The sequence below is a fragment of the Passer domesticus genome, chromosome 8 (genome assembly GCF_036417665.1).
Source record: "Passer domesticus isolate bPasDom1 chromosome 8, bPasDom1.hap1, whole genome shotgun sequence".
NCBI classification, from domain to species: Eukaryota; Metazoa; Chordata; class Aves; order Passeriformes; family Passeridae; genus Passer; species Passer domesticus.
Window position 1 is genome coordinate 27,439,425 of NC_087481.1, and position 13,809 is coordinate 27,453,233.

The following is a 13,809-nucleotide window of genomic DNA, read 5'->3' on the forward strand; positions in this document are numbered from 1 at the left end:
CACAAGGTCCCCCCTGAGCCTCCTTTGCTCCAGGCTCAGCCCCTTCCCAGCTCCCTCAGCCCTCCTGGGGCTCCAGCCCCTTCCCAGCTCTGTTCCCTTCCCTGGCCACGCTCCAGCCCCTCCAGGGCTCTCTGTGAGGGCCCAGAACTGGGCACAGCCCTGGAGGTCCCTGAGCAGGGCCAGCCCAGGGGACAGGCCCTGCCCTGGGCCTGTGGCCACCCCATGGCTGGCACAGCCCAGGGGCCCTTGGCCTCGTGCCCCCCTGGGCTCCTGTCCAGCCCTGGCACAGCCCCCAGGGCCTTTCCCCAGGGGCCCTTTCCAGCCCCTGTGCCCAGCCTGGAGCTGCAGGGCCTGGGCTGACCCCAGGGCAGGACCTGGCTCTTGGCCTTGCTGAACCTCAGCCCACGGATCCAGCCTGTCCTGATCCCTCTGCAGAGCTCCCTGCCCTCCAGCACAGCCACACTCCCACCTGGCTTGGGGTTCTGCACAAACTGACTGAGGATGCACTTGATCCTCTCATCCAGATCCTTGACAAAGATATTAAACACATATTTCTACAAAGAGTAGTGAGCAAAGCATCATTATTAAATCCAATTATCTAATTGGGATTATACCACCATAACACTGGTAAAGAATTAACATTTTTATTACTCTAAACTTGAAAAGAGATAATGTTCTTTTTGGATAAGAAAGAAAAAGAGTTTAATCTGTTTCCTAAAACAATCCTGTCTCAAGGGTGCACAACTGTTCCCATATGGAAATAGTTTCCCAGAGCCTCTTGGAGCCTGTGGGAAGCAGCTCCTTAGACAAGGACTTGCTGTTGGTGTGAACACTCTCTGTCATCCATTGCAATCATCATTACATACCAAAATGGACAATTTTAACCCCAATTTCATCCCTAGACCTGTCACCAACAAGTACAAGACTTGTCAGGAAGCGAGGGAAGAGGAGGTGTGGAAAATGGGGAGCTTTCATGAAGTTCTGCTTCAGAAAAACAGCCCTGGTTGAATTTATCCCAACCCTGAAAACCAAACCTGTGATGTCCCAGGGATTTTAGTCCCATTTGGTCATTACCAACACTGGGCTGAATTCCCTGACTGAACAGGTACAGAGGTGGACAGAAGTCAGGAAACAGTTCATTCCCATAGAACCTGAATCCTAAAGAAAGTCCCATTCTCTTCCCAAGGAGAAAATGGCAGGACTTAAAAGAGGCAAGAGTACATTCCTGTGCCCACTCAAGGCTTTCCACCACAACCCATCCCCGGTGATTTGCACAAATAATATGGTGAAAGTCCTGAAGTTTTGGTAGTTAAAGGGCCACCAGATGACAGCAGACCCTAAAAGGAGCTGCAGAAGTATTTACAGGCAGAAGGCTCTTCACAGCCTTGCAGACGTTGCTCCTACCTGACAGGAGGCAGCAGAAGCAGCAGCTGTGATTGCTGGAGGCAACACAACCCTCAAAGGCCACTGGTGACACAGGCACCACGGAAACTGGGACCAAAAGAACCCAAACCAGATTATAAAAAAAACCCAAATAACAGGAGAGAACTAAAAAAAGAGATAAACTACAAAAGGAATAGAAGAGATTCTAAGACACGGCCATAGTATCATTGAATCTCAAATGTAGCCCATCCTGTCTATCTCACTGACTCACAGAGTCCCAGACTGGTTTGGGCGGGAAGTACCTTAAATCCCATCCAGTGCCACCCCATCCCATGGGCAGGGACACCTTCCACTGTCCCAGGCTGCTCCAAGCCCTGTCCAGCCTGGCCTTGGCACTGCCAGGGATCCAGGGGCAGCCCCAGCTGCTCTGGGCACCTTGTGCCAGGGCCTGCCCACCCTGCCAGGGAACAATTCCTTCCCAATATCCCATCCATCCCTGCCCTCTGCCAGTGGGAAGCCATTCCCTGTCACTGCAGCTCCTGTTGAAGGGTCCCCTCTCCAGCTCCCCTGTGTCCCTTCAGGCCCTGGAAGGAGCTGTGAGGTCTCCACACACCCTTCCCTTCTCCAGGCTGAGCATTCCCAGCTCTCCCAGCCTGGCTCCACAGGGAAGATGCTCCAGACCCCTCAGCATCTCCATGACCTCCTCTGGACCTGCTCCAACAGTTCCATGTCCTTCTTATTTTGGGAGAACCAGAACTGTGCAGAGAATTCCAGATGGGCTCTCACCTAAGCAAAATAGAGGGGGGAGCATCCCCTCCCTCTACACTGTGGGATGAGCCCAGGATACATCTCGAGGTGTTTATCCAGAATCAGGAAAAATGTATCCATGCAAAGAGACAGGGCAAGTACTGCTGTTGTTCTGGTGACTCCTCAGATCTCCAGGATGACTCTTGTTTCCATCTCTAATTCATTAAGTACTGCATGATAAAACAAACATGGAAACCTGGGAATACGAATGGCTCACTACTTTATTTCCCAGAAAATACATCCCATATTTATTAGAGATGCCATCACCTACAAGGTGCCTGCCTTTACCTGATGTGGTAAATTCAGATTTGTGTTACCAGCTCTGCTTCCACATCACCAGGAAACCCTCAGGAATATAAACCAACAGTGCTCCAGAGTATCAAATTATCTCCCTCCACCTCAAACAGCAGGAAAACACAGTCCTGGGAGATGGGAGTGACTAAGACACCTATGAAGCATCATTAACTCTGAAATATAATGACAAGGGCTTGAATGTCAACAATATTCATTATATCATTATCATGCTTTGCAAAAGAAACCTCATATTGTATCCTCAACTCTTGCTCATGATGGTGACAGGATTTGGGCAGGTTAATTGAGGATTTGTCCCTGGAATGTTGGAGCCGGAAAACAGCAAAACAAACCTTATGTTTGTTTGCAAACATTATTCCTACTTGTCTCCAAATCAGACACAAGCACATTTGGTATCCCCCTCTCCTGCAGGCTGAAACATTTCTTAGGGACCACTCTGCCACAAAACCACCTTCCTTCAGTTTAAATTTCCCTTCTTTGGGAACAAAAGTTCCCCACAATCCCTACCCAACCCAACCAAACTCCTGATTTCAGACAGCTCCCCCAGTATTCCACAGCTCAAGGAAGGAATTGTGCTGGAGGATCCAAATGATGCTGTTGGTGAGAATTATTGTTCTCATGGCAGATAACATGATTCTTTTATACTAGGGGTTTAATAGGTTTATTATTGAGGGTTTAATGGGTTTATTACTCTGGGTTGGAAGTATTCCCAAGCCCCTCATTTGTGTCAAACAGCAAATCAAGTGTGGGTGGGAGTGTTAGATTGGATTTTGGTCTTGTTATGCAGGGAGATTACAGTTTGTGCCCACAGGACAAAATTAACATCTCCCAGATGCAGTCAGAAGCCACAAATATCTGAAATGTGCCTGACCTTTTCATCATAAAGCAAATATTTGTAAGTATTTTAAGGAGGGAACATCAGTCATCCATAAAAGTTGGACTTCCCTTTTTTCCTAAAGTTCAGAAAGGCTTTTCCTCTCTTTTGCTGCTTCTTGCCAGATTTCACACAGGCTGTCACTTTTAAATTTTCTTAGATGGATGGAGCTGCTCTGTTGGAAGGAAAGGCTGGGAGAGCCAGGATTGTTCAGCCTGGAGAGGAGAAGCTTTGGGGTGACAAAATTGTGACCTTCCAGATCCCGAAGGAGCTCCAGGAGAGACAGAGAGAGATTTTTTCCAAGGGATGGAGTGCCAGGACACAGGGAATGGCTTCCCACTGCCAGAGGGCAGGGATGGACGGGATACTGGGAAGGAATTGTTCCCTGGCAGGGTGGGCAGGCCCTGGCACAGGGTGCCCAGAGCAGCTGTGGCTGCCCCTGGATCCCTGGCAGTGCCCAAGGCCAGGCTGGACACTGGGACTTGGAGCAGCCTGAGACAGTGGAAGGTGTCCCTGCCTATGGCAGGGGTGGCACTGGATTTGCTTTGAGGTCCCTTCTAGCCAAAACAGGTCTTTGATTCTTTGATTTTGGCTGTCTTGCAATTTCAAAGCAAATTCTACATCTTTGAGGCCCAAGCGCACACACATCCTTTGGAAAAATCCTGCAGGTTTTGTGGATATCCTCCAGGAACTTGAGCTTCCTACTGAATTCCCAGGTCATGGCAGCTTATCCTTCACTCTGCTCAGAGGAGGATAAAGGAAACACTCTGTACATTTTCAAATACTGACATAATTTTCCAACCCTGCCCTATTTTTAGGCATTAGACAAGCCAGAAGAACCCTGGATGATTACTTCCATGGTCTCTGCCAATTCCAGTGCACCTGGAGGGTTAATTCCAAAACCAATTAAATGTGATTCCAAACAAAATTGCACATTAAGAGCAGTTAAACCCTAAGAGCAAATATAAATGAAAATCCAAAAGCTCATGGCTGCAAACCCATCACTGGATGAGCTGGTGAACCGCCTACATGAGTTAATCACATTTTAACACTTCATAGCTTCAACCAGCCCAGCTTTCTTCAGGCTGGCACACAACAAAATCCTAACCTTGGAGACTTGGTTGTCCTGAAAGGATGATTAAAACTTTGGGGTTTTGATGAGTGTGTTCTTTGGCAATGATATGATCAAGAGATTAAACCAATGCATTTGCACACTAGAAAAATCAAAACACCACAAAGCCCTCCCAAAATCACAGAAATCACAGATGGAATATACTGTTTAAATTCTGCACATTTAACTGGGCTCCCAAATATTTCTCTAATGTTATTTTTTGGAATTTCTCTTGACTTTGAGTTGGAAGAGACCTTAAAGCCCATCCAGTGCCACCCCTGCCATGGCCAGGGATACTTTCCACTGTCCCAGGCTGCTCCAAGCCCCATCCAGCCTGGCCTTGGGCACTGCCAGGGATGGGAATCAGGCATCAAAATCCTAAAAGGGCATGAACCAGAGACACGAAATCACTGATTCAGAAAATTTAGTTTGGCATCAAACTGAAAAAGATAACAGTGTTTAAGGGCATCCCAAAATGTAAAGTGTCAGCAGACAAAACCAAGAATTCCTTTCATGGGAAATCCTTAGACTCTCAACAATCAACTGCCATGAACATGCTGATAACAAATATCAGTATTTCCACTGCATTAAAGCACAAATATTATCTGGAGGGCAAAGGTGCAGATGAATGCACAAATATAATAAATTTTGGGAACAGGGAAGACAAGAGCACAGCTTTTGAAATCCCTTTCACTTAAGAGGCCACGATGTGGGTGGCAAGGAGCTTTGTCAACCTCTCAGCTGTATCCAAGCTGACCTAAGTTCATGGAAAAAGATGAGGAACTATAGCTGCAGCCACTGCTGCCAAATACCCTCCAGGAATTCCCTGGTGCCAACAGGAAGAGGTAATTCTGTCCAGCACTGATGGTCCGGAATGGAAATAAACAGCCCAAATTTATAACCCCACCTCCTTCTCCTGATGCCACAGCTTTGGACTCAAGACATCAATCTTGTTGTAAGCGGAATTTGCCTGTCAACAAACATGAAAATCCAACTAGAATACATGAATTTTTTTTCTGTGACCAACATCTCCATGAGAATCTTGAGAGAGACAGTGCTAAAGGCCTTACTGAAGTCCTTTCTATCCTACCTGGGGACAAATTCCTTAATAAACTGAAGGAAATTATACCACCAAGGCTGTCTCCCAATGATCTTGTAATCATCCAACCACTTACAAGAAATGAAACCTGCGCTTTCTCTGCTTGGAGTTCATCTGCTACATTCTAATTCTCTAAGTTTGGGGTCTGATTTGCTTTTTCATGGATTCTGACTCAAATCCCAGCTGCTCCTGTTGGTTTTACATTTATGAGATTAATTCAAACTGCATTGTTAGCCACTGGGTCATACAGTGAGCAGGAGTCCTGGACTCACTCTGGGTATTTGAGATTTACTTCAGAGCCTGTGATTTTATTCTTCCCCAAAGGCTCAAGTCCTTTCCCTCCTGGATAGTCCTCTCTTGCCATTAAATCCCCCTTTTTCCTGGATTTGTCCTATCTCTTCCACGTCTAATTTTAATTCCTTTTCCTCCTGGATTGTCCTCTCCTGCCAGTAAATCTCCCTTTTTTCCTGGTCTTCTCTTTTTATCTCCACCTCTATTTTTCCTTCAAGTTGTCTTAAAGTCCAAGAAATTTGGGAATTTAATTTCAGGAGCCTGTATCTTTAACACAGACAAAGTACAATCTGCAGTGCAGGTTTTGGGAAATCACACCCTTCACACTGAAAACAATGCAGTGGGGATTTAGGAAAACTCAGATTCCTTTCTAGACTTTTCCACAAGATACTGTAATGTAATAAAATCATAGAACCACAGATGCTTTGGGATGGAAAGGACCTTAAAGCTCATCTCATCCCAACCATTCCATGTGCATGGGCAATAATTCCTCACCAGCATTTTAAGGAGTTTTTCCTGCTTGTAGAAACACAGGAGGAGCTGTTTTTGAGAGATCTCCAGAGGTCATTTAGTCCAACACAACAAGCTTTACCCAACAGCCGTGAAATTTAAATTGGGCTTTAGATCCAGGGTTTATCACTTTATGAATTTATTAAATAAAAACAGGAGCCTGTAAGAATTCGCTGATACCCATGGCCAGAAAGCTCTGTTGGGAAATAATTACATTTCATCAGCATTCAGGAGAGCTAGTATAGTACAACCAAATAAATTCCTCCAAACTTTCCCATCTTTTCCAGTAGTAAGAATAGGTCCATCCTAAAAAACAACTTTTCTTAAAGCATTTATTGTGTAACTTAAAACCAAGCAGGTGACAGAGGTATCACACACCCTGCAAACTGCTGTAATTACTGGAATTAATTTATCCTGTTTCCATTTTAGGGAAGATCCAAGGGCCAGTGATACTTAAGCACATAATTCTTTATCCCCATTTTCCATCTCATTTCCTTCCCTGTGGCCATCTCTCCTTGATAGCAACACATTCATGCTGGAGTTTTCACACAGTGCTGATCAATGACACCAAAATATCTAACAATAAATGAATTATGGGGTTGGGTGAAAGAATCTGGATATAAATAAAACCCCAAATGAATAAAAACTTCTGTCAAGGGATGTCTTTCCCCTCCAGGGATCAGCTCAACAGCTTTTTGTTTAACCCCAGGCTGCTTTTCTAGAGTCTGCAACAAACTGCTGGGGACTGTCTTCCCCTGCCCAAGGCTGTGAACATGGCTGCAGATCAATATATTGATCCCTTTCCTAAGTGTCATTCCATCTTTTTTACCTCCCATGCCCCTGGAATTGATGAAAGTGCAGTGTACACCGCAGATCATCCTGATGCCCCATCTCCAGCTGGTTTAGACTGCAAGAAAGTGCCTGAATTTCACTGTGGAGTTTCCAGCTGGAGCTTTTGGATTCCTGGGGGCCCTTTGTGGAGACTTTCACACAGCAGCTGTGCTCCTGCCTTACTGGGGAATCCCCAGGATCAGAGGGGAAGCAGCAGCAGGGAATCCAATCCACCTCTGACTGCCCCAATTTAGAGAAAACAGCAGGAAATAAAAGGATTGGGAACACATTCGCTCCACTGGCAGCATTATCCTGTCTGCCTTTTGTTCTTTTCATCTTCAGGAGGCTCCTGGAATGCTCACAGGCAGCACTGCTGTGCCAGTGCCTCCTGCAGCTCCAGCTGGCAGCAGAGCTGCTGGAGAGGGAGAGCACTTCCAAGTGTGGATATTGTCTGCCTGCATGGAATAAACGCTCCAAACCCTCCCTCTCCCACAGGAAACCTCTCCCTGCCTTCCTGCTACATCTCCCTGGGAAACCAGCCCAAAATATTATCAAAATCCTTACAGGAATCTATTTGAAAGTCCAGCTTTCCCACTGAAAACAAAGCAGAGCACGGAAATCTCTGGTCTGTGGCAGGAGTTATTCCTGAGAGTGTTCTGATTGATTTACACCCCAAACTGCTTAGAATCCCCATTCCTGGAAGTGTCCAGGGTGGCATGACTGGAATGGAATGAGATTTAACATCCCTCCCAACCCAAACCACTCTGGAATTCTGACAATGAGCCCAGGCACCCAATCCTGAGACCAAACCTCCTGAGGGATCAAAGTGGTTTGAGCATCTTTTCAACATCCTTCCTCACCAGAGTCTCTGCTCCCATGAGCAGCAGGGACAGACATTGGGTTTTAAGGTAAAAATCTCTTGCTATTTATTTTTCCCCAGGTAAAATGGGAAGGTGACATTCCAAAGGGAAAGGGACACCACAAAATCTAAATCTGTATTTTCATTTAAAATCCTCTGTATGAATACTTGCCCTGGTGGATTTTAGGTTTCTGTTTGAAATGAGTAAAAACTTTTCTGAAAAGCAGTTTTGTTAATCAGAGGGCTGATTCTTGGTAGGTAAGCCACACAGAACTATAAGGATTTCTTCTTTTACCAGGCTATTCCCATCTAAAATAGCCCTTTATGTACATTTTATCCACATTAAAGCTTCCATACAAAACTTATTCCCATTAGCACCTCTCCCATACTCACTGTGGTTTTATCTACAGTGAAGCACAACACAGCAAAAGCTATTTCAGTTTTTAAGGAATATCCTCAAACAACACAGCTACACCCAAATTCTCATCACCATTATTTCAATAATCTCACTGGAGCCAGAAAACAAAAATTCCAAATGCCCCAATTTCTCTTTTCTATACCACACAATGGCATTTCCAATGGATACCCCTACATCAATTTGCAGTTGTGAACATGACAGAGGAGAAATATACCCAGTATTTGGGCTATAAAGAAAAAGATTTCTCCATCCAGGGATAAAAAGCACAGGGAAAGTCAGAAGCAGTTTCTGTCACTCCAAATAGGAATAAATTATCCCAAGACCACAATAAATATTTTCATTTCCACACAACTTAGAAATTGCACTAATTTAGAAGCCAGGGAGCTTCTTGTGGCAATTATTTGTTGCATTTTACAGTTCTGTCACAGCTAAAAATAGAGGCAAGCTCGTGTTTGAGAAGATGATTGAGCCTTGAGGGCCCCCAGCAAAGCACAAAATGGATTTGAAGGATATTTGGGACTGATCTGAAATGTTCCACCTGTGCCTTTTAGGATGCAAAATGAAAAACAACCACACAGGAAGGCAAAGACAAAAAGCAGAGCAATAATTTAACCATTTATCAAAACTGACTTAATTGCACCAAGGGATCCAAACTTTGTCCAAGACCAGCTCTGATTTCTTATTAAATAATATAAGGATGGGAAGGAACATGATTATTATGGGTATTTGGGTTCCCAAAGTACCCAAAATGTCCTGTTTTTCTGAAGCTTCTACTTAAGGAGCTCCCATTTTTTTATATGGTTGCTGCTGGGAAAAAAAAGCACATTTTTCACCTAAATTCCTGAAAAATGCTTCCCAGTTCCTCTTTTACCTACAGCTCCCACTGGATCCAACCTTAGTGTAACAGATATGAGAATTATATTCAACTTCTGGATTGAAAACCCCTCTAATTAATATTTTCTTCTTTCCCTTGAGTCAGGAAAAACAAACATGACGAAAAAAAAGTGATGTTTTCTTCAAGAGAGTGAATCCTCATCCAGAAGACTCCCATGTGTTACAGCTTCAAACCCTCAAATTTACACTATTCCCTATTTTTATGCCAGGTCAGTAATGATTTCATTCAAGGGTTTAACTGATTTTCCCCTTAATGGCCTCAAAATTTCCCCTAGGTGTGACAATTTCCTACCCCCGGGTGTCACTTGCTCAGCATGTTTGAATTCTATCTCAAAACAAATAATTTAAAAATGAGGCAACACTGTTTTGACCCTGTAAATCTGTTACCAGCAAGTTTTTACAGTGGAATTTCCTAAAAACAGGCTTTTTAATGTGCTATTTTTAAGTGACAAAGTGTTTTCAGTATTTAGCACAGGGAAGAAAACAATTCCAATATTTTTAAGCCCCTGTGACTGTGTAGCCACAAATGGAGAGTTTGCATTTCAGCTGTAGATATTTGGATGGGTTTTTGTCTAAGGCACAATTATTTTGTGCTCCTTCCTCATCATCTGGACAGTTTGGGAAATAAAATAAAGAATTTTATTGACTTACCCTTACTTGACCAACAAAAGCATTGGCTTCCTCCTCCTGCACAGAGAGGTTTTTGGGGAGAAACATGTCAAAAACTGGTCCGTTGTCATTGACATCTGTCACCACTATATTGACAGTAGCAGTCGAAGTCTAGGCAGAAAAAGAACATTTTGAAGAAATTCTCTTTATTTTACAGCTTCCCAAGTGACAACCCTACTGCAGAAACACCAGTAAGCAGATAATAAAGTTTTTTAGACATGCTTTTGTGAAAAGAGAAGCGTTTCAAGAGTTTATTTTGAATTTTTAGAAGACAAAACAAGACAAGCTCAAGACTGACTCATATATTACAGATGCATGAAAAATATCAGTTATCTTTTAGTTTTTATTCAGTATTTTAAGGATTTAAGGAATATTTGTTGTGAGTGGAGGGAAAAATCTGGAAATACCAAAATTTGCCAGAATGTGAAAAGAAAATTAGTGATTTATCAATCAAAATACACCACAGTGATAATTAACTGAACTGATTAAGTAGAACAATCATCCTGTATTATCCTCCCCCCACCCCATCCTGATGTTCTATTTTACAACCCAGTTTTAACATCCCAGGAAGTGGGAAGAGCAAAATTAACTGTAATATAAAATGTCAACGAAATATGTCTGTACTACCTATGGAAATTTTCTCTCCCAATCCAAAAGGTGGAGAGGTGTTGGCTTGAGTCACATCCCTTTTCTCTGCTCCCATAGAGTAAGAGCTCCAGATCAAAACCGCACATTGACTTATTTAATAAACTATTGTGTTTAATATATTGAAGTTTAAATCAATTAATCCAACTCAGTGTCTTAAAGCTTAAATCTTATGTGTTCTGATGCTTTATATCAAATTCCTCTGAGGGAAATTTGGGCCCTCCCAGCCAGAGAGCCCTGGAGGGGCTGGAGCATGGCCAGGGAAGGGAACAGAGCTGGGAAGGGGCTGGAGCCCCAGGAGGGGCTGAGGGAGCTGGGAAGGGGCTCAGCCTGGAGCAAAGGAGGCTCAGGGGGGACCTTGTGGCTCTGCACAACTCCCTGCCAGGAGGGGACAGCCGGGGGGGGTCGGGCTGTGCTGCCAGGGAACAGGGACAGGAGAAGGGGAAAGGGCCTCAGGCTGGGCCAGGGGAGGCTCAGCTTGGACAGCAGCAGGAATTTCTGCATGGAATGGGTGGTCAAGCTTTGGGATAGGTTTAAAAGGGGAGGTTTTGAGCTTGCATGCCTGGAAGTGTTTAAAATGTGAGAGGATGCGGCACTTTGCAGTCATGGTTTAGTTACAAGGTGGTGCCTGGTCACAGGTTGGACTTGATAATCTTGGAGGTCATTTCCAACCATAAAAATTCCCAGATTCCATGAAATGTTTATGACAGGACACTCACAGGAATTACACTGTGGAGATGTGACCCCAGAAGAAATCCCTTTGCTTTAGGAAGAACAAACCTGTTTGAAAGTGGCACCTCACAAGCTTCATAGAGAAACCTGCAACCATCTTCCCTTAACAAAAACCCCAGACCAGCAAAATAAAGAAACGGAAAAAAAACAAAACCAAACAAAACCCCAAACAAAAAGTCTGAATGGAGACCTCTATCTTCTGGTGCTCTACTGGTGTCAGAAGCAGCTCTTCCCAGCTCCAGATCCAGTTGGTGTGCTTTCATTGTCCTAAAAGCTCCCAACATCTGCATAAAATAACTCCTTACTACTTAAAAATTCCAAAATCCAGAGGATTTTGAACCAAGACAGCACAAGGGGCTCCCAGGCTGGCAGCTTCTGTTTACTGAGCCCCAGTTATTGGCTAATTGTTCCTGAAACTGCCATTCCCACATTTTCTATTTAAAAGGAAAATGCACTTTCTGCCTTCTCGTCCACACAAAAGCCACTCCAGAATGTTTGCTCTGCTGTGATGCACACTGAATGTAAATCAGCTTTTCCAAAGGTAACTCAGCTCCATGAAATTCAGGGAAATAAACACCCTCTCATTTAATAAACTGAGGCAACATGGTGTTAAATAACACTGGATTAAGGCAGGAATTCCCATTTGGAAAAGATTTCTTTTCATTCCAGATAATTTTCACGGGCTGTGGTTGATCATCTGCAGCATTTTGTCTCTTTGAGAGGATTTTATAAGGAGAAAGGGAGGAAGGAAAAGAAATGTTTGGGATTGGTTTTTTTCCCCAACTCTTGCCTAAGGATTTTCAGTATTTTTCACATTCCTGGCCATTCTTCATTCATCTTAAGCACCCTCCCTGTCAGCCAACACATCAAGGCCAGTGCTCCATTTGTTATATTTAAATTTTCACATCTGAATTTAAAAGGCAATATTTTTGCAAAGAAATAATATTTTGCAAGGGAAAAAACCACCTTATTGAGATAAAAACTAAAATTAATTTAGGAAATTTTATCAAATGGTTCTCTCCCTGAACTTGAAAGGGTGTTAAAATAAGATTCTATAAGAAGACCAACATTTCAAGTAATCCCTGTTTTCATGAGTCATAGTTTAGAAAATTATCAGATGTGAATGAATTCAGAAATCATTGTAATAAGACAAATATTTCACATAATCTTGCTTTTTTATTAATCACAATTTAGCAAATGACCAACAGGGGGTGAAATCACAAGGAGCATTCAAAGCAGATTCCGGGTTAGCAGCAACCCCCTGGGTTCTCTTCCTTAAAATCAGTAAGAGACTCTGAAACTGCGAAAGGAAATGGGAATACTTAAAAATCTCCATATATCACCCAAATACAGGATATATTTGTTATTTCACTGCCGCCTTAGCAATGCTCACCTTTACCATGAAGTGGGGCTCACCTGTGTGTCCTTGAGAGCAGCCCTTCTCTCATTAACATCAGAAAGTGCCTGATCAAAGATTATTAAACAAAACCAACATTTTTAAATCCCCATTAGATGGCTCCAAAGATTTGCCGAAGCTCCAACCTCAGATTGATGTGCTGTTCTGAAAAAGCCCCTATTTAACAACCACAATGAAATACAGGGGTTTTTCCAGAACTGCAGCACAGAGAAGGATTGGAAACAACATCATCATCCCTGCTGGGAATCACGGAAAAGTCACGAGACACTAAAATCCCACTGAATTAATAATAACTGCCCGTGCTCAGGGATAATCCAGAAACTCTTTTCAGCCTGACACTGGATCAGAGCATATTGAAGAGTGTGGAGGCCCTGGCATAGGGTGCCCAGAGAAGCTGTGGCTGCCCCTGGAATGCCCAAGGCCAGGCGGAACATTGAGGTTTGGAGCAACCTGGGACAGTGGAAGGTGTCCCTGCCCATGGCAGGGGTGGCACTGGGTGGGCTTTGAGTCCACATAAAAATCATGGAATCACAGTTTGTGTTGGAAAGCCCATCCAGTGCCACCCCTGCCATGGCAGGACAATTTCCACTGTCCCAGGCTGCTTAAAGCCCCAATATCCAACCTGGCCTTGGACACTGCCAGGGATCCAGGGGCAGCCACAGCTGCTCTGGGCACCCTGTGCCAGGGCCTGCCCACCCTGCCAGGGAACAATTCCTTCCAATATCCCATCCATCCCTGCCCTCTGGCAGTGGGAAGCCATTCCCTGTGTCCAAGCCCTTGTAAAGACTCTCTCTCCATCTTTCCTGGAAAGTGAATTCACAGATTTCCTAAGCAATTATGAAAAGTCGCCGAGGTTTGTTGAGGATACTAAAAGAGGCACAGAAGCAACAAAAAAATGTCTTCACAAATATTTAAATATATCTAAAATTCTTTAAATTGGTTCCCTAAAATAATGAG

At 43.9% G+C, this 13,809-nt stretch overlaps 1 protein-coding gene across 1 annotated transcript in view; it reads right to left on the reverse strand.

The window, feature by feature from the left end:
- PCDH15 (protocadherin related 15) overlaps nt 1–13,809 on the reverse strand; it is a 651,760-nt gene that overhangs the window by 96,919 nt on the left and 541,032 nt on the right. The window contains exon 27 of the mRNA XM_064429942.1: nt 10,041–10,169. Coding sequence (XP_064286012.1) covers nt 10,041–10,169 — 129 coding nt within the window. The remainder of the gene's footprint in view (nt 1–10,040; nt 10,170–13,809) is intronic.